The sequence below is a fragment of the Callithrix jacchus genome, chromosome 9 (assembly GCF_049354715.1).
Source record: "Callithrix jacchus isolate 240 chromosome 9, calJac240_pri, whole genome shotgun sequence".
Taxonomy (NCBI): Eukaryota; Metazoa; Chordata; class Mammalia; order Primates; family Cebidae; genus Callithrix; species Callithrix jacchus.
Window position 1 is genome coordinate 15147682 of NC_133510.1, and position 20733 is coordinate 15168414.

Genomic DNA, 20733 nt, shown 5'->3' on the forward strand with positions numbered 1-20733 from the left:
AAGTATGGGAGCTTTCCCTGCACAGAGGCCACAGCCTGTCCACCTTCTCTGGCCCAAGCACCTCCTAGGGCCCTGCACACGCCCTCTAAGGCTCCACTAGCATCACAGGTGTTAGGCCTGCATCCCACTCCACCCACTCCCTCCATCTCCCCTTTATTCTTCATCCCACCCCCACCCCGTACATCTCCTGCAGGTGTAATTTCACCTTAGCCTCTGCTCCCTGAGGACCTGGCACAGTGCTCTTGACCACACCCCTGAGCTCCCCCCCACTGCCTTGAGCAAATCATTCACCTCCCTGGGCCTCAGTTTCCCCAGCTGAAATGAGCTGACTTGATGGGATGCCCAAGGCCCCTCCCAGCACTGGCATTTGGGGGGCTTTGACAGCTGACTGCCCTCTGCCACCCTGTGGGCTCCCTGGAAGGTGGTGACTGACCTTCTGCAGCAAGAGGGAGCCCGAGTATTTGGTCACAGTGTTATACAGGTCCCCGCCGAAGGTGTCAGCCCACAGCTTCACTCTGCCAGGCAATGAAAAGACGTGTATACACACACATACATGCACAAATACAGAAACACATGCATAGACATATAGATTCACACACATAGAAAGCAAGTGTCTACACACAGACGTCTGCTGATGCATGCCCACTCATACAGACGCATAATGCATAAGAAATGCATACACATGGCCGGGAGCGGTGGCTCACACCTGTAATCGCAGCACTTTGGGAGGCCGAGGTGGGCAGATCAGGAGGTCAGGAGTTCGAGACCAGCCTGACCAACATGCTGAAACCCTGTCTCTACTAAAACTACAAAAAATAGCTGGAGTGGTGGTCCACACCTGTAATCCAAGCTACTCAGGAGGCTGAGGCAGGATAATTGCTTTAACCCAGGAGGCAGAGGTTGCAGTGAGCTGAGATCATGCCATTGCACTCCAGCCTGGGCAACAGAGCAAGACTGCATCTCAAACAAACAAGAAAAGAAATGCACGCACACGTACACACACATGCATACCCATACACACACATGCATACCCGTACACACATGCATACCCATACACACACATGCATACCTGTACACACATGCATACCCATACACATACATGCATACCCATACACACACATGCATACCCGTACACACATGCATACCCATACACATACATGCATACCCGTACACACATGCATACCCATACACGCACATGCATACCTGTATACACATGCACACCCATACACACACACACGTACCAGTACACACACATATGTACCCGTACACACGGATGCATACATGTACAAACATGCATGCCCATACACACATGCATACCAGAACACACATGCATCCATGTACACACGTGCATGCCCATACACACATGCATACATGTATACACATTCATATGCATACACACATACACATGTGACGTATGCCCAGAAACACACAAAAGAGCTCCTGTCCCTTCTCCTATCCCTAAAGCTACAGGCCTGGGCTGGGTAGGAGACTCGGAGAACCCTGAGGACCCAGTGGCTGCCCTGCTGTGTGGTGAGTGCCCTCAGCAGGCTCTCCTGCTGAGGGTCCTGGGGTGGGGCTGACTAGCCCAGGACTGAGCCTGACCCCAAGCCTCCAGGGCCTCTGGTTGGAAAGCCTCTGGCGGACTGAGAGGAGAGAAGGAGGGAGAGAGTGGACAGGCTCAGGCCAGGGCCGGAGGACCCTGAGGACAAAGGAGGATCTGCCTGGCCTCTAAACAAATCGTTCCCTCCACTGTACTCCCTTCAAGGCCAATGGGGGCTACCAAACCCTCTGTTGAAACCTCAGAGACCGCATGAGGCAAGGGTGCAAGAGGAAAAGGCCCTGAGCTGCCTCTGCTAAGGCCGAGGCCAGGACAGACCCGGAGGGCGCAAGGAGGCCACACTTCGCCCTCTGTAGTCAGCCTATGGGGACCCCCGATCTCCTGCCCATGCCGCAGAAATGCACCACGATCCCACCATCTGGGCCAGGTTCGTGAGGTCCTGGGGGCGGCACACAGGACTGGGTCTGAGCCTCTCCAGATGGAGCAGAAGTGGGTTGCCTGTGTGATCATTTCAAGATCAGCAGTCATTCAGTCACTCAACCAATGTTTATCAAGGTCCTACCATGTGGCAGCCTGGAGCCACCCTACAGTCCCCATCTTTGCAGGGACACCTTTCTCATGCAGATAGCATAGTACATGTTTGAAGGTGCCCATGAAGGTTGGGGAGGAGAGTGGTATAAGAGAAGGCCTCCTGGGGGAGGGATTGCTGAGCTCTGGATTAGAAGTTTGGTAGAGGTTAGCCTGCAGAAGGATCTGGAAAACGATTCTAGGTAGGGAGAACAGAAGAGCTTAGAGGAGTAAAAAATGACTTTCAGGTTTCCAGTGTGGGTTGTTGAGCTGATGGTGTTGTTACTGAATACAATTAAGACTATCAGGAAGGGCAGGGGAACACCCTGAGGAGGGCGAAGGGTGATGTGTGTACTTTGGGCTCTGCTGAATGTCAGGTTCCCGTTGTTGAGCTACCAAGGGGAGCTCTACAATGAACAGGCAGGTTGTGTACTGCACAACTCTGGAAGGCACTGACTGTGTTTTATCTTGAAAGACACAAATCTGAATTTAACACCTCACATGATGTTTAGGAAAAGCTGCCCGTAAGCATTGAGTATGTCTAACAGGTAGAGACAGGGCTGAGAGTATTAGGACAATGGTAGGGATGGAAATTCCGAGGGCAGCGGGGCTCTCTCGAGAAGAGTGTGCAGCATGAGATCTCTGAGCTTCGAGAGACGCTGGGGAGCACTTCCAACCTCAGGGGAAGGCAGAGAAGGAGGAACACTTGAAGATGACAGAGGCAACCCAGTGCCTGTGGAGACCCAGCGGAGTGCAGTGCCATGGAAGTCAACGCACTGGGATACAAGGAGAGGGGGGCTAGTGTGTCCCAGGCAACAGGGTCTGGGGAGACCAGGCCAGGAACATCTCCTGGATTGGGCACGAGGAGGGCTCTGGTGATTGTGGAGAACAGACTTGGGAGGAGACGGAAGCCCGGCAGCGGGGAGGGAAAGACTGAGATGAGAGATTCGGCAGGAGTCAGGACAGATGGGGCCAAGTCCTGGCCAGGCAGATGTAGGCTGTTATCTCTGGCAGCGCCCAGGGCTTCTGCGTAGATGGGCACTGGGGCCCCCTCCCCGAAGGTCTGGATTCCAGCCACCCTGACTTGGCCCTCAGCCCACTCCTGGAGTTGGCCTTCTCCTATCAGCTGGTGTGTGTTCTGGGGATGAAAATTGTTCTCAGCATCTCCTGCAGCAACAGATAGCGTTACAGGCTGGCAGTGGGTGTGACAGTGAAATCACAGTCCAGGCTGACTGGGGTTCGAATCCTAGCACCTTCATCTCCTGGTCTTGTGAGCTTAGGGAAGTCACCCGACCCTTCTGGGCCTCTGTTTTCCTCAGCTGCAAAATAGGGATAACAAAAGACCCCACTGAAAGGCTGGGCTGACTCATGGTGTCATTTGTGAAGCACCCAGCTCAGTGCCAGGCGTGGAACAAGGAGAGCTATGTGGCTCAATGGGAAACGATGCCACCCAGTCCACTGCTCAGAAGGCTAACCCCATGCACAGTGCATCATTTGGGATCCCTGTCCCCACTCCTGCTAAGACACGCTGTTGGCAGGTGGCTCTGCTGGTGGCCTGGCCATGGTGCCAGGCTCAAGTGGCTGGATTAAACAGGACAGGGTCTGTAGCACCCACAGTCTAGGAGTCTCTGCTCCCCACATGTATTGGAAATTTCCTTCCTAGGACCACCAGAGCTGGGACATAAAACACAGACACCCTGGAGAGGTTGCACAGTGATTTAAATTCACACCAAGGTAAACACGATTGACACCGGGTTGTTTCCTGGAGTTGGCCTTAATGGCCGGCTACAGAATCAAGGCTGGAAGATATAAAAAGGGAAAACTATGGCCACCAAAATCTATTTTTTTTCCCCAGTTCCTGGACAAGCCACCTCCTATGTGCCTGAGACGTTCTGTGGGTTCAGAACTGCTTCACCTTTTTGGAAAGTCAAAATACGAGTTTCCTGCCAAATCCTCTGGGGAGCTGCGACGGTCAGATAACCCGGCTCCTCCAGGCCACCTCATCTCAGCGATTATCCTGAAGGAGCACCCGCCCTGCAGGTGCCCCAGAAGCTGCCTGTCAGGCCAGGAAGAGAGCAGCCCTGATTATCAGTTCTGCCTAAAGCCATCCGGTTCCTGGGGAGGGGCAGGTGGGACTCCAGAACCCACAGAGCTTTTGGGAGAGATTGGAGGCTGGAGAAGAAAAGGGATTTACAGCAAGAGAGTGGGCAGTCACAGCTGCAGGGGAAGAGCCCAGAGGGAGGGCAGGGTCGGAGGAGTAGGCAGAGGGTGGAGGTCCAGCCCAGGAAGGAAGCAGGAAATTGTGACGGGGTTTTGTGGGGTAGAGGTGAACGCGATGCTTACGTTTCCAGAGGGATCTTGGCCTGCCCCCACGTGGGGGACAGGGAGGTGCCCAGGAGCAGCAGCCACAGGAGGGCCGAGGTCTTCTGCAGGAAGGCCCAGGCCACAGGCCTTGGCTGGTGGGGAATCCAGCAGCTGGTGGAGCTGGAGTTTGTGTAGAAGCTGGGGGGTGCAGGCATGATGGCCCTGCTGGGGTCGGGGAGGGGAAGGAGGACAGAGCAGCCACAGACCATGAGCTCTGTCTGCCTGCCTTCCAGACTCCAGAGATGCCCCAAGCCTTTGCCTTCTGGGCCCCGGTGGGCCTGGGTCCCCAGCCTTTCAGTGGTGGGTGGGGAGGGCTTCTCTCTGCCCCACAGCTGCAGCTCACAGAAGAGTCACCCCACCTAGTAAGCAGGCATCAGGGAGAGGGACTGAGGGAGAGGCTGTGGCAACGTGAACCCCTTTAATCCCCTGGCCTCTCCTCTAATCCTCTCCTGACAGCAGGGAGGGGCTGGTGGGGGTGGAGAGCTGCCTCCCAAGATTACTATGACTGCAGCTCCTTCCCTCAGGCCGCAGTCCACCCCTCTGCTTTAAAGAGGCAGCCCGTTCCTGTGGAACCACCTGCTGGCCCCAGGAAGGGCTTGCTGTGACCCTGGCTGGAGGATAGCAGCTGAGTTTGCACAGTGCTCTGATTGACCCACAGATCTATTTTTGACTCTTGGAGGAATCCTGGAGTGAAAGCCGGGTCCTCGTCCCTGCTTGGCAGAAGCTCTTGAGGCCCAGGGAGTCCCAGGGGCAGAGGTGGGACTCTGGCTGGTGTTTCTAGGCCTGGTGCCTTTGGGCCAGGTCATAGGTCATAGGTGAAGTCACTGGGCCCATGCCTCCACATCTCAGCTGCTCGTGGGCAGGGCTGGGGACGCATCTGCTATGCGGCTGATGAAGCTTCCGGGCCCCTGACTCCGCAGACTCCTCCCTTTCCCGGAGAGGCCCTAGCAACATGTTCCTGTGGCCAAACGTTTTTGTAAAATATGCAGAAGTTAGATAGTTTAACCATAACCGGTTGAGACGTCTGTCTCTTTGCATCCCAACTTCTCTCTGCCCAATGGACCCTTAGTTGGATGCTGTGTGAGTGGCCGAGGGCATTTGAGGGATCCAGTTAAGAGGCAAGTGAGCTGGGGAAACATTTAATCTGGGCTTAGTGGGATTTGCTGACGCAGCTCACAGTGACTTCCTCGTAGAGAGAAGTTACCTCCCGCTAAGTGTAGGAAGGGCTTTCAGGAACACTCGTCCCACAGGACATCCCACCAGCGGGTGCAGCAAAGAGGCTGGACCCTGCCATACACACCGCACCACACCCACCGAAATAACAGTCAGGAGTTCATCTGTGGAAAATCTGCGAAAGGCCACACAGGTAACATTGTTAGAGGAGGATCTGGTTCTCACTGAGGCCTGGCCAGCACAGACGTTCTCTCCTGGTAGAAAACAGTTGATATTGAAAGAATGTAATTTCACCACACATTGCTTTGTGTTCTGATGAGAGTTATACAAATTAGAATTGATCAAAAGTCTTGTATTTGTGAGCCCAAACCAGTAGTGGTACCACGTGGGTCCTCCGGGGGCGAAGTCACAGATTTTACGCAGTCCCCGAATCGGATTATTTCTTAGTGTAACTGATATACCGCATCCTCACAAAATCTGGTGGTTCCAGCAAAATGGTACGCAAAATTGCCACCAACGCAGAGAAACGCTCGCAGAAGCAAGTGTTCTGATGACAAAACTCCTACACAGACTCATCAATAAGTCAATGTTGTGGCATCAGAGTAATCTGGTGGCACAGTTTTGTGGCTGAAGACAACGTGGCAGTAATTTTTAAAGGCATCTGAATGATTCCCATGAATGCCTTAATTTCACATACATTTTGTACCTGTTTTGAGGATTACAAATGAAACACATTTAGAAAAATATACTGCAGAGGTGCATTGGGCAATCAATACATAACAGAATGAAATTTCTCCAGGTTTTGTGAATTTGGTGACATTCACCAGCTTCTTAAAATTTGTAATTTGGAATGATTTTTAAAATTAAATAAATATTCACCTTTTTTCAACTTTTTCATTGTGGCCAAATACACATAATGTAAAATGTACCATCTTAATCATGTTTTTAAGTATTCGGTTCAGTGTCATGAAATACATTCATGGTGCTGTTCCAGCGTCACCACTATTTATCTCTCCAATTCTCTTCATCTTGTAAAACTGAAACTCTACGCACTAAACACCAGTTCCCCTTCTCCTTCCCAGCGGCTGGCAGCTGCCATTCTACTTTCTGTGTCTCTGATGTTGGCGGCTCTAGGGACCTCACAGAAGTAGAATTATCACATAGTTGTCCTTCCATGACTGGCTTATTTTACTTAGCACGATGTCCTTAAAGTTCACCCATGGTGCCGCGTGTGTCAGAATTTCCTTCCTTTTTTTTTTTGAGATGGAGTCTTGCTCTGTCGCCCAGGCCGGAGTGCAATGGTGCGATCTTGGCTCACTCCAACCTCTGCCTCCTGGGATCAAGTGATTCTCCTGTCTCAGGCTCCTGAGTAGCTGGGATTATAAGTGCTTGCCACCATACCTGGCTAGTTTTTGTATTTTTTAGTAGAGATGGGATTTCACCATGTTGATCAAGCTGGTCTGGATCTCTTGACTTTGTGATCCACCTGCCTCAGCCTCCCAAAGTGCTGAGATTACAGGCGTGAGCCACCACGCCTGGCCAGAATTTCCTTCCTTCTTAAGGCTGATTGACATTCCATTGTGTGGATAGACCTCATTTTGTGCATTCATTCCCCATCAGTGGACATCAGGATGGTGTCCTCCTTTCCGCTACTGTGAAACAGGCTGCTCTCAACATGGCTGTGCAAATATTTCCTCCAGATCCTGCTTTCAATAATAAATATTCACTTTTATATTTATGTTTGTACTTGTGATTTGCATTATTTTTTGTACTTGTGATTTTGCATTATCTTTTATGGATAACCACACCCAAATTATACAAACTCCTGACCCCCTGGAGCCTGCCCCCACCAGGTTCCAGCACCCTGTCCAGAAAGGCTCCACCTCTCTCGACTGTGTCAAGTGTGTGAGCTGCTTAGAAAGCTCCATCCTTCACAGACACACTGGTGGCCTGGGTCCTGTGCAGCCCCTTAGACATACTGAGGAAGCCCCAAGACTAAGATGATGAGTCCTCAGCCCAAGGCCACCGCTGGCCTCCAGGCGGCTGCCTCTGCTCACTTCCCCTTGAGCCTCCAGTGAAGGCCTCCTTCCCTGTCTGGAGGGGCGGGTAACAGCTGGCCTGCATCCTGTGTCCCCTACATCCACACCATTCCAAGGAGTCCTTTGGGTAAGGGCTGTTTCCTGCAGGCCCTCTCTGGTAGCGTGCCTCCCCACTCTGCCTCTCTTCATCTATTCTTAACGCAGCAACCAAGGGATCTTTTCAATTATGAGTCAGACCATGAGGCTTCTCTGCTCTGAAGCCCCCAGGGCTGCCCATCTCCATTAAAGGAAAAGCCACAGTTTTGATCACAGTCACAAGGCCCTACCTGGCTGGACCTGGTTTCTCCCTGACCGTGTTGCTCAGGCTGCCGCCCACAGTGGGGCTCCTGCTGCTCCTTAGGTTCCTCAGGTGCACCCCCTTGGTGCAGCTGACCTTGGAGTTTGCACCATGATGTGGCTCCGGTTGCCTGCTTCCCCTGCATGGCTGGCTCCCTCATTTTCATCAGTGTCTGGTGTCGGGGCTCCTGCAGGAAGAGCTGGTACCCTTGGATTGGGCAGCTTGAGAAGAGTTTACCAGAGAGGCCATTTACAGAGGTATGGATGGAATCCTGCGGGAACGCTGCAGTGGCCAGGTCTGGAAACCATGGGGAGCCAGCCCTTAATTCTTGAGGACGGGGACAGGAAAGCCACTGGACCCTGGAGAGAGCAAGCTGTATGGGGAGCACTGTGGCCTCCAGTCAAGGAATGCAGCCAGCCACTGCAGTCCCATGGAAGGGCTGGGGCAAGGAACATCCACTCCCTCTTACCTCTCCCGCTCTCTTGCTGGGCCCCCACCTGGTGGACCCTAGGAGCTCATCCATGTGGCCCCCTGGGATAGTCCCCCAGGACAGCAGAGAGTGCTCTTGGAGGAGCCAGCAGGAGATGTCCAGCTCAAGGTCTTGAAAACCACATTTCATGATGAAGTTTCCTGCGACGAGAGAGTGGCGGTGATGCACGTCTTTGTGAACAGCCTGTCAAGCCCTGAGCGGAAAACTTCAACATGGTGAATTTTATGGTATATGAATTACTTCTCCATTAAAAAATCTTTTTTTTTTTAAATCGCCTTTTGAATGAGTGAAGCCTTCCCTGACTACAAGATCTACCATCTTGCCCGACCCCTGACATTCCCTGTCCTTCTTCGCAGCATCTTTCTTCTCGGTGGCTACCACGGGGTGTGCCAGATCCAGGCCTCCTCCTCTAGCACACAGCCTCCATGAGGGCAGGGCCTGCGGGCTGTTGTCCCTGCTGTATGCCTCAGCACAAGGCATATGTGCTGTGTTTGTCCCTCAGCTTGTGTATGTCCCTCAGCACATGGAGGTGGAGATGATTGGAATGAAAGGGATTAAAGTGGGTGGATCCTGGGTGGAGGTGAGGGCTCTTGGGCCGAGTCTTGCCTGTCTCCGCCTCTGCTCTCCAGGGCCCCTGAACAGGAGCCCCAGGGCCCCAGGGTCAGTTTGGAAACCCCCATGTAGCCAAAGGCTTTCATTTCCCCTTCATTTTACGAATGTGTCTCGGACGGCTCATTTCATCCTCAAGTAACACAGAGGACATCATGAAGGCCATCTGTGACATCCATACACCACTGTTCAGCGCAGCGTTATTAACAAGAGCAGAAGGTGGAAGCAACCCAGGTGCTCACCACACATGGACATGGGTTATGGATGAACCCAAGTGTCAAGAAACTAACAAAACGTGATCTTGCACACGACGGACTAAAAAGGAAGGAAATCCCGACACACTACAACATGGATGAAGCTTGAGGACACTATGCTGAGCAAAATAAGGCAGTCACAGAAGGACAAATAGTGTATGATGCCATTTACACGCGGTTCTTAGAGCAGTCAGATTCACAGAGACAGAAAACAGCATCGTGGGTGCCGGAGCTGGAGGGAGGGAGCAGTGGGGAGTTAGTGTGTAACGGGTGCAGAGCTTCAGTTCTGCAAGGTGAAAAGCGTTCTGGAGATGGAGGCTGGTGGCAGTTTCACAAGCACGTGAATGGATTTAGCACCACTGAACTCTACACTAAAAAATGCATACGATGGTAAATTTTATGTTTTGTGTATTTTACCAAAATTTTAAAAAAATAAGTGAGAAAAAAGAGGTGTGTGGGGAGGGGCTGTACAGCTGCCCTGGGCAAAACCAGGAGTCCAGACACCCCCAATTTCTTCATCTCCCAGAGACTGCTTCCCATCCTTCAAACAACCATCTCTCCAAAATGCCAGTCTGGCTGGATTGCAGAGCTTCAAAGGGAGAGTGCATTTCAGATTCCTAGTGCCTTTAATCAGGGCCCAGCCAATTTTATTCAACAAGGGAGGAGGAAGTGAGAAATAAGGTCATTAAACAAAATGGTCCTGCTTGAACACGTGCCTCCTGCAACTACACACACACGGGGACATACACATGCACTTGCCTCCCCACCCATCACTAAAACACGCAGCTTGGATTCAGGTGGTAAACAAGCTCATCAGCCTAGCGTCAACCTAGATTTGCTGGTGCAGTCTCCTGCCTGCGGGACATCAGGCCTTCAACTTGTCCCTTCTGCCTGGAGAGTCTGAGGCACATAAAGCCAGGAGCAGAGGGCAGCGGGCTAATTAGAGGCTGGCCAGGCAGGCAGCTGCTGCTAGGCCATGTGGAGAGGCAGTCTGCCAAGGAGTGGATCCCTGGGGACCTGCCGTGTCTATAAATACCCTGAAGGTAACTTGTTACAGGGTGTGTATGTGTGTGTGTGACAGAGAGAGTGAGTGAGAGAGAGAAAGAGAGAGAGACAGTGAGTGTATGGGGAGGTAAAGACTGAAGCTGAAGAAACTCAGAGGGCCTGGTGGGGATCTAGGAGCTGGGGGAGGGCTTGGTGGTGAAAGGAGTTGGTGAGTTTCCACAGCTTCACAGTGCAGGAGGAGTGCAGAGAGGCCTCAAGAGGAAATTCAAGCATCAAAGAACAGGCTTTGAGAGGGAAGACCAGAGGAAGTGCTTGCTGAGAGGTACCAGCAATTTCCTTATTTAACCAACAAATGAGGGCTAGCTGTGAGCCCAGAGCATGTGCTCCAAGTTGTGACCCATGATGGGCGGGCCGCAGGACCCCAGGCATAGGGAAATGGGAAATGGAGGCAGAATGGCAGTGTGACATTGTCCATGCCAGTGACCCACCAGCATCCTGGGAGACAATAACTTCACCATAGGGACACAGACCAGGCATATGAGGACTCTGGTCTAAATCCCAGGTCTGTGTTGATCATGTGCACTGAGGTGCCACACAGGGAGGACACAGGGAGCATCCAACTGGGAAAGAAGGCCTGGAAACCTCTCAGGAGGACAGACAGAGCACCCACCTGGAGAAGGAGTCCTGGAAACCACATGAGAGGAAGGAGGGAGCACTCAGCTGGGGAAGGAGGCCTGGAAACCTCTGGGGAGGATGGAGGGAGCACCCACCTGGGGAAGGAGGCCTGGAAACCACCCAGGAGGACAGAGGGAGCACCCACCTGGGGAAGGAGGCCTAGAAACCTGGGAAGACAGAGGGAGCTCCCACCTGGGAAGGAGGCCTGGAAACCACATGGGAGGACAGAGGGAACACCCACCTGGGGAAAGAGGCCTGGAAACCTCCCGGGAGGATGGAGGGAGCACCCACCTGGGGAAAGAGGCCTGGAAGCCACCCAGGAGGACAGAGGGAGTATGCACCTGGGGAAGAAGGCCTGGAAACCACATGGGAGGAAGGAGGGAGCACTCACCTGCAGAAGGAAACCTGGAAACCTCCTGGGAGGATGGAGGGAGCACCCACCTGGGGAAGGAGTCCTGGAAACCTCCTGGGAGGATGGAGGGAGTATCCACCTGGGGAAGGAGGCCTGGACACCTCATGGGAGGACGGAAGGAGCTCCAACCTGGGGAATGAGGCTTAGAAACTACCTGGGAAGACAGAGGGAGCACTCACCTGGGGAAGGAGGCCTGGAAACCACCCAGGAGGACAGAGGGAGCACTCACCTGGGGAAAGAGGACTGGAAACCACTCAGGAGAACAGAGGGAGCTCCCACATGGGGAAGGAGGCCTGGAAACCTCATGGGAGGACAGAGGGAGCTCCCACATGAGGAAGGCAGCCTGGAAACTACCTGGGAGGATGGAGGGAGCGCCCACCTGGGGAAGAAGGCCTGGAAACCACCCAGGAGAACAGAGGGAGCTCCCACATGGGGAAGGAGGCCTGGAAACCACATGGGAGGACAGAGGGAGTGCCCACATGGGGAAGGTGGCCTGGAAACTACCTGGGAGGATGGAGGGAGCACCCACCTGGGGAAGGAGGCCTGGAAGTCTCCTAATAGGATGGAGAGGGTACTCACCTGGGGAAGGGGGCCTGGCATCACGTCTCAGCTCTGACCTTAACTCAAGGTATGACTTTGGGCAAAGCACTCCCTGCTCTGGGCCTCAGTTTCCCCCATCTGTATGTGGGAGGGGCCTGGGGTGCTGGAGTGCTCCACAGGTGGTCCTGACCTCCCTGCCCTGCTGCAGATGGTCCTGTGTCTGAAAAGAGTTTGCATGTGCTCAGCTGTGGTGGGTCTGCGTATTCTCATGAAGCGTTGTCCAAAAGACTGTGGCCAGAGAGAGGGCGCCAGCAGTCCTGAGAGCCGGGTTACTGTGCTTTATGTAATATGAAGACAAACCATGTCTGTAATTAGCCTGGTAGGTGGGTGAGCATCTGCCTTGTAATCTCATCGATATTAGTAATGTACCTAACCAACTGCTCACAGACAGTGCGTGAGCTCAGACTCTGGCATCTGGGGGTCAGGGCTTGAACCCCAGCACTGTCCCTTCCTAACCCATTATCCACAGCATGTCGTTTTTCTTATCTGTAAAATGGGGATGATACTACCTGAGTCAGGCAGAAATGTATTCAGCTGCAAGTAACAGAAAATCCAGCTAACAAATAGGGATTTGTGAGAACAAGGTTTGGAGTGGGCAGTTCCGATAGCAGCCCGTCTTGGCTCAGCTGCTCCATGATGTCTGGAGAGACCCAGGTTCTCCTTCGTTCCACCTTCTCTCTTCTGTGTGCTGGTTTTCATCCTCACATGGCTCACCTCACTGTCACCAGATGGCTGCTGCCATTCAACATCATGTCCAAGCTCACAGTAGGGGACAGGAGAAGGGCCGTGCCTCTGACTGGCCAGAGGTGGGCCATGTGATCACTTTGAGCTGCAAGGGAGGCTGGAAAGATGGGAACAGGATGATCCTAACTTGTCTAACAAATCATGATCTGTTGTCAGGGGCTGGGTATTGTTATTGAGGAAGAACAGAAGTGTATGATGTGGGCGGTAGGCCTGCCTCACTCCTGTGAGTAGTGAATGAGATGAGGCAGGTAAAGCTCTCAGTGCAGGGCCTGGCACTCACTAACACTATCCATTATCATGTACATGTGAGTTTTCTTCGTGTGTAAGGACTGATGGGTGAACCGTTACTTTCAGGAGAGCTAGCAAAGAGTGCAGCCCCTCTTCTTCAGAGCAGAAAACACAGGACAGAGATTGGGCAGGTTCTCAGCTACGGGGCCCAGGGGCCCATTTACTCTGAGAACCTTTCATGGCCTTTCTGGTGGGTGCAGTGGAACAAGCCTCACCCATGAGTCAGAAGGGCTGGTTTTTAGTCTGCACCCTGATACTGATCTGCTGTGCAACCTTGGCCTTTTCTCTCTTAATTTTGTCATCTGCGTACAAGAGTGTTGGGTGAGAGGATCGTCGGAGATGGTGCATGTGAGCTCATTATGTTCTATGCAAATATGAGACGTTTGAGCTCACCAGGGGAAACAAGGCAAGCTTAGGGAATATAGTTGGTTTAGTGACTGGGGGTGGCAGGCAGTGAGCCCACACATGAACATGCACACATGTAATGCACCACACAATGCACACATGTAATGCACCATACACACGTAACGTACCACACACACACACACATGTAATGCACCACACACATGCACATGTGTAATGCACTGCACACATACACACATGTAATGCACCGCACACATACACACATGTAATGCACCACAGAGTACCAAGCAAGCATGTGTGAGTGCATGCAGATGGATGTACATTCCACACACATTAAGACACTGGTAAGCTGTCTGCCAAGATGGACCTTACATGGAATGAACCATGGTATAAAAGCCTTGTCAAAGGAGAGGAAGAGATGGAGGATGGGGCTGGGCTGTGGTCAGCTGGCTGCCAGCAAGATGGTCTTGGTTATTCCCATTACATCAGGCCAGAAGGCAGAGTTTCCAGGGCACTCGCTGGGCATGTGGACAGGTGCCGACCAAGTCATCCCTCTTCAGAAGCCACCTCACTGCCCTTTGCAGTGACTCTGTCTAGTAGGGGCATGTTGCTAGAGAGTCTGGTCTCTAGGTCATCTCCATCTGCAGCCTTTCCATCCCTTTCGGAGCAGGTGAGAGCCTGTGACTGCACAGTCAGCTGAGGCTGAAGAGGACAAGGGGAAGCAGAGGGGCCCGGTTGCCATGCTGGCCAGAGCCCTGGCCACCCAGCAGGTCAGGAGGGAGGAGGATGGAATTCTGGGAGAGTCCCTTTGAAATCAGAAGTCCCCGCAACCTCCCTTTCAGCTCCCTGCTTCACTTAGACTTGCACCTCTGCAGCTGTGCCAGGTCAGAGCCCCTAGGAGGTGGGAGCCAGTGCGAGTATCACATTACACCAGAGCACCTGGCCGGGCGGCTACCACTGCTGTGGAAATCAGTCCCTAAGCCCTGCCGTTAGAAATACCGGGGCCCCGCGCCAGCTGACTTGAGATGTTGGAAACTTGCTGAGATGTAGCCATGCACAGCTCAGAGCACCGGGCTGAGTGCAGAGGCCACGGCAGCCTGGAGGAGGCAACTCAGCAGGGAGAGGGGGGAGCGGGACTAGCCCGGTGGGAAGCTGAATGCTTCCTTGGAAAACAAGGCCAGCTTCCAGGGAGGACTCCTGGTCCAGGCTGGCAGCTTGCTGAGCTCCCCAAGGTCAGCATTCCAGAAAGGCCAGAGAGGGCCAGTCAAGTGTCTGTCGAGGGTCACTCCAGGGTGGGCATTACCCAGGGCCAATGAATGAAGGAGCCAGGGCTGCTGTCCGCTTCTCTTTCAAGCAATCTGTGGGGAAAACATTGCCTTACAAGCTGCAATGATGGGATTAAAATGAGTCCCACTGGCCTTAGGAAGAGTTCATCTACTTCCTCCTGATTGGGGAAACGTACAGAAATGGTGCAAAGGTTTCCTGGTAGAGAACTGGAATTAGAGGTGTGATGGTTTCATGACTGTGGCAGGTCTTCACTGGGAACTCTTGTTCCCTTGGCACGCCGCCCTCAGGGGCCGGCCCCATGGCTCGCCTGAGTTGGGCTGATGTTCTCCGTGCCGAAAGCCTTGGCACACCTCAGAGGACTGAGGACTCTGGACCCTGGTTCCCCTCCCAGAACAGTCTCAGGAAGCGGCAACTGCGAGTGGGGAGCCATCAAATGCTCCTGCTCAAAGGGGCTTCTGGAATTGTCTGAGCTCAACTCAACTTTAAAGAAACATAACAGAGATGACTGAGGAGCGATGCCCCATTCACAAAAGAGCCAGGACTGCCGCGCCCAGTTGCACTGTCCGCACTGCCCGTGCGAGGCTCCGTGGGATGGACCACTTCAGTCTCTCTGTATCGGGCACAGCAGGGGTGACACACCGGCAGGGGGACGGGATCCTTGTGCTTGGAGATACACCAGGGGATACAATCAAAGCGAAGACCATCATCGGCAAGGACAAATGTGAGAAGGGCACTTGGATGGTTAGGGAACACACTGGCAGACACTTCTGAAGAGATTAACACACCGGGGGTAGCATTTGAGTTTGAAAGAAGAAGAATTAGTGCTGATTAAGCTTCCAACACAGTGGCGACAGGCTAAGGGCTTGTTTAGGCCCTGCCGTTTATTAACTGTGTGAAGAGACCGTGCTCCACAAACTTTTCCTTCACTGCTTGTCTGCCTGGCCTTCAGCTTCTCCTTTTCTGTTGCTCCTCAATGCCTCCCTCTCCTTGCTTTTCTCTCACAGCGCCCAGCAAGCCTTTGCTACCTACCCCCTGTGTGCCTGGCCCTGTGCAGGGCCCCAGGATCACGAACCCTTGGCATGATGGTGATTTCTTGCCCTGGAGGAGCTCACAGGCTGCTGAAATGACAGACACAAAAGAAAATACCAAGAGGCCAGGAAGCTTGCTCTGCCTGGGTCTCATCCTTTACCAGGGCGGTTTCTGCTGGAGTAAACCCCACGTGTCCCGAACACCCGCGGCTCCACTGGGCCCTCAGAGTGAAGCCTAGACCCTGCCTCGCCCCTGCCTCAGGGAGCTTAGAGCCTGGCAGGGGTGGGGTGGGTATCACTTAGTGCTTCTGGCTGCAAGAAGCAGAAAACCCTACTTGGGGACTGAAATAATACAACAGTGTGACAGTTCACTCGAGGCCAGTGGCAGGTGGCTCCAGGGCTGGCGAGCGCAGCAGGTCTGGAATGTCGCTCAGGACGTAGGTTCCTTCCGTGTTTCCTCTTGCTGTCCTCAGCATTTTGGGTTGTCCTCCAGCCGGCTCCCCTCATGGCCACAGGATGGCTGCCACTGCTCCCATGCTGATTCCCAGGGCTTATCCCAGACCTTCTGGATCCAAAGCTCTGAGGTGCAGGGCCCCAGTCTCCCTGGGTGCCCCTGAGGTCCCGGTTGATGTTTGGGAACCAGTCTCCCTGGGTGCCCCTGAGGTCCCGGTTGATGTTTGGGAACCAGTCTCCCTGGGTGCCCCTGAGGTCCCGGTTGATGTTTGGGAACCAGTCTCCCTGGCCTTCCTGCTTGGATACAGGAACCCTCAGCCTTGAGTGGGGGCATGTCAGAGGGCACAGAGGGGCAGTGAAGGCAGCACAGCCTGGAGTTAGCAGAGGCTGCAGCCTGGGCTTCCACACGGACCATTTGCCTGTTGCCAAATGTGAGGACAAAGGTTTTGTTTTTGTTGAAGTCATCGGTTTCATGGATGGAGCCCTGTCCAATCCCAGCAGTGCAGTACAAGGGAATGAATGAGCAGGAAGAGGATGGGCATCTCATGGGGGCAAGGCCACAATGGGGGCCTGTGCGTCCATGCCCGCGGAGCTGGTGGCAGAGAGGCGGATGCCGTGGTGGAGCACTGTGTGGAGTACTGGCAGATAACACATGCACATGGCAATGAGGGTGACACGTAAACACAGCATTTAGTGGGGCAAAGCCAGAATGGGATTCATAACACAGAACCATAGACATTAAAAATATAGGAGCTGGGCATGGCGGCGGGCACCTGTGGTCCCAGCTACTCAGGAGGCTGAGACAGGTGGAGCCCAGGAGGATGTAGCTACGGTGAGCTACAATAGAGCCACTGCACTGTAGCCTGGGGACAGTGAGACCCTGTCCTAAAAAAAAGGTAGGTCCACAGAGTTTCATACAACTGAATACTACACAGTGATTAAAAATGGACACCATGAGGTGTGAAAAAAGCCAGATTAAAAAAAAGACTGAAGATGCTGCTTCGAGTCACTCTGTTTATGTGAAATTCCAGAAAGAAACCTACAATGACAGGAATCAGCACAGTGAGGTCCCGCGGGTTAGTTTGACTAAGCAGGGTGTATGCGGGACCATCTGGAGTGTTGGGAATGTTCTAGATTGTCGTCTGGATGTGGGTTAACACACGTACGCAGACACACAGACAGCTGTTTATAAACTTCGCTGAGTTGTGCACTGAGGACTGTGCATACTTTTCTGTGTGCATCTTACACCTCCATAGAATTAATATAGATCCACACACACAAAACAACATACATTTTGTAAAAGCACAAACAAGAAGACATTGAATGAACAGAATGGCTGAGGGGTTTTAGGGGAATGGGAGGGGGGCACGGACATAAAAGGGAGGAAATAAGAACTTTTAAAGGGCCCTTGTCCAAACCAGTGATGAAGGTTTATATAAACTAAGGAGCACGATTATCTCAATGGCTTGTGTGCCCATGGGTGGGGGCGGGGGGAGAGAGAAAGAAAGAGCAACAGCAGCAGAATAGCAGAGGCAAGAAGTTTAGGGCTTCGGAGGCTTGGACCAGATGCATGTGGGGAGCAACAGGGTCTCTGAGGGCAGCCTGGCACCATGGCTTCCTAGGCCCATTGCCAAGGGCAGGCCGCCCCGGTCTGCTCAATGTCAAGAACAAAATGCAAGAACAAAAGAAAGCAGGACAGAGTTCCTGGCGGTGGGTACCCGGGCTGGAGCTTCCCCGCCCTGGTGGGGAGCTGGCAGTGAAGCCAGACTCAACCTGCATCGTGCGCCTCTCTCCACAGCAGGGGACATGATGTGAGCTGGAGCGTGCAGAACATTCAGGAGTGAGATTTTTAGTGAACAGAAGAGAAGAGAAGGGGTGTGGGCTGAGGGTCATGTGAGGTGAGGTGAAGAGGTTCTTCCCGCTTCTTCCTGGCTTCGGAGGGAGCATCCACTGGACACTGCTGTGGGGCCAAGCCACAGGGGACAAGGCTCAGTGATCCTAGGGATGGAACTGGCAGAGGTTTGTTCCGCAGGATAAGAGGAGACTGCTGGAAATGGGCTGGGGCATGAACATGTGTGCAAATGTGTGTATATATGTGTCTATGATGCGGATATGTGATGTATTGTGTGAATCCATGTGTGCATGTGTGTGCGCACGTGAGTGAATGTATGTGTGCACATGTGTGAATGTATGTGTGCAGGTGTGTGTGCATGTAGGTGCACATGTGTGGATATGTGTGCGTGTGTGCGTGTGAATGTGTGCGCGTGAATGTGCACATGTGTGCACATGTGAATGTGTGGGTGCCTGAGTGAATGCGCGTGTGCACGTGTAAATGTGTGTGAGCACGTGTGTGAGACTGCTTGTGTGCGAGTGAATGTGTGCACGTGTGGGTGCATGTATGCGTGTGAGACTGCACGCACACATGTGAATGTGTGCACATGTGTGCCTATGTGAATGTGTGCATTTATGTGTGTGCACGTGTGTGAGTGAATATGTGGGCATGTGAATGTCATGTTTACTGATGTGTATGTGTGTGCATGTGTACGTGTGTGAATGTATGTGTTCATGTGTTTGTGTGTGAGGCGTGTGTGCAGGTGTGTATTACATGTGTATGCACCTATGCACATGTGTGCATATGTATGTGTGCAGGTGTGTGTCCTTGTATTCTGAATAGATTAAGAAATTAAAGAATAAACGGGAGAGGCTCCCAGCAGGGGTGACTGGTCCTTTAATGAACCCCCACAAACTCTCCCTTCCTTTGCCTCTCAGGCTTGCTGTGCAGCCTCGTTAATTAGTGCCTGTAGAATGCATTCAGATGCTAGAAGGAGAAGCAGCAGCTTTATAAATAAACACAGACTTCTAAAGGTTGACTAATCCCTGAGTCCCTGAGGGGGAGGAGAGAGCTGTGCTGTGTTGGAGGAAGGGGCAACTTGAGTGAAGGGGGCAGCTTCAGCGGTTCACTGAGTTTTGGGTCCTGGCCCTCATTAGCGAGTTGCTTCTCCAGGGGCAGGCCCCAGCCTTTCTGGGCCTGTCTTCAGCAACCAAAGGAAAGGCTTGAATTATGGCCTCACAAGATCCTTTCTCATGCTCCCATTTTATAAAGTGCCTGTTGTGGCCCAGGTCGCAGAGTTGCCCAGGCTGAGCACTTGAGAGAGGGGGGCAGGGCCCACGTGGCTGCCTGTCACATGCAGACGGCCTTGCTGGCTGGAGCTACCCACGGAGTGACCTGTTCGTGAGGTCCAGCACGGAGCTCTCTAAGCAGGCTCAGCAAAGGCGAGCAACACAGATCCCGTCCACGGCAGAGCCAAGCCGGGGCTGCAAGGCCGTCCCACACGTGGCAGAGCACCCCGACCTGGGGATGGAGTGGCCTCTGCAGGTGGCGTGGAGGCAGAGAAGCAGTGGTCACCTTACACACAGGGCCAGGGGCCACCTCTGGCAGTGACTTCCCCTGAACTTACTTCTTAACCAGAAGGGAGGGCCCAAAAGGAGAAAGGGGGCTGGATGCTGAGACAGGAAGAAACCACATCTGATTCAGACTCATCTGACAGGGGAACCTGTGGCTGAGTGTTTGCATGGCCTAGCTTTAGCACACAGGGTGAAGTAACGATGGAGCCAGCCCACACTCAGCCTCCTGACTTCTGGGGAGGTGTCGCCTGCCCCTCTGACTCTTTAAGGCTTATCTAAGGATGGTGCTAGTTGCATGGCTTAGCACGGGGATCCCTGTGGCTAGAAGTCTGGTAGGGCCTACCTGGTGATATGTGTGGGGATCGTTGGTCCGCACTTGCCCAGGACAGTCGATGTTGCTGCCTATCGTCTCAGTGATTAGTGACCGTTCACATCCGGAAGCATCCTAGTTTGAACGATGGATTATGTGGTCACCCCATTGATGGGACAACTGGGTGACACTGAAGAAGAAAGAGGACTTGAACCTCCAGAATCTTTGCCTTTTAGAACCTCTTTTTGGACCTCTGTTCTCTGCAAAGTCCCTCCAAAATGTTCTGCAGCCTTCAGCTGAAGTCTTAAATGAGAAATTATTCCTCATTTGCCCCCATTAGAGTGGGGTGTGATAGGGGAAATGAGCAACCCCACTATCCGAGTTAGAAGAGGTTCCCTGAGACCCCAAAGCCAGGGTGGCCCCCACATCCTCTTAGGACTAACATTTCCTAAGTGCCCACCCACAGGTACCCACATCACCACCAGCTCACAGGCGTGCTGAGTCTAAGCTGCATGGAGCCCCTCACGTGCGAGGCATTATTTTTTATTATTCACATTATCAATCACCTTATGTCATAAAGAGAGGAAATGACTCCTGAGGGGAAGATGATCATGACCTACTCTGTGAGTAGACACGCAGGAGCTGGGCCTCCCCTCCCCTCCGCAGGACACTGCCTCTATGTGCCTGGTCATAGTCAGACAGGCAGGGCGCCCTGCTGGCAGCCAGGCCCAGGGCAGCGGGGAGTGCAGAGGGGCCGTGTCCCAGCCTTTCC

At 53.1% G+C, this 20733-nt stretch overlaps 2 protein-coding genes and 1 long non-coding RNA gene across 12 annotated transcripts in view; all 3 read right to left on the minus strand.

Moving 5' to 3' along the window:
• Positions 1-4877, minus strand: part of CACNA2D4 (calcium voltage-gated channel auxiliary subunit alpha2delta 4) — a 128118-nt gene extending 123241 nt beyond the window's left edge. For all 4 annotated transcript variants that reach the window (XM_054239178.2, XM_078338418.1, XM_054239177.2 and 1 more), the window contains exons 1-2: positions 4469-4877; positions 434-515 (exon numbers count right to left, since the gene is read on the minus strand). In XM_054239178.2, coding sequence (XP_054095153.2) covers positions 434-515; positions 4469-4698 — 312 coding nt within the window. In that variant the 5' untranslated portion in view covers positions 4699-4877. The remainder of the gene's footprint in view (positions 1-433; positions 516-4468) is intronic.
• Positions 4878-5612: 735 nt separating this feature from the next.
• LOC144577847 (uncharacterized) lies at positions 5613-9215 on the minus strand. The gene is made up of 3 exons (XR_013522518.1): positions 8508-9215; positions 8028-8397; positions 5613-7365 (listed from the first exon to the last, which is right to left on the minus strand). It is a non-coding gene; the product is annotated as an uncharacterized LOC144577847 (long non-coding RNA).
• A 3525-nt stretch (positions 9216-12740) lies between these two features.
• The window catches only part of DCP1B (decapping mRNA 1B), a 72727-nt gene continuing 64734 nt past the window's right edge, over positions 12741-20733 (minus strand). For 4 of the 7 annotated variants that reach the window (XM_078338427.1, XM_078338421.1, XM_078338428.1 and 1 more), the window contains 2 exons: positions 19995-20096; positions 12742-12924 (listed from right to left, as the gene is read on the minus strand). In XM_078338427.1, the coding sequence (XP_078194553.1) occupies positions 12844-12924; positions 19995-20096 (183 nt within the window). In that variant the 3' untranslated portion in view covers positions 12742-12843. Of the gene's footprint in view, positions 12925-19994; positions 20097-20733 lie in introns of all 7 variants that reach the window. The other 3 variants (XM_035258372.3, XM_078338429.1, XM_078338423.1) reach the window with 2 other exon arrangements.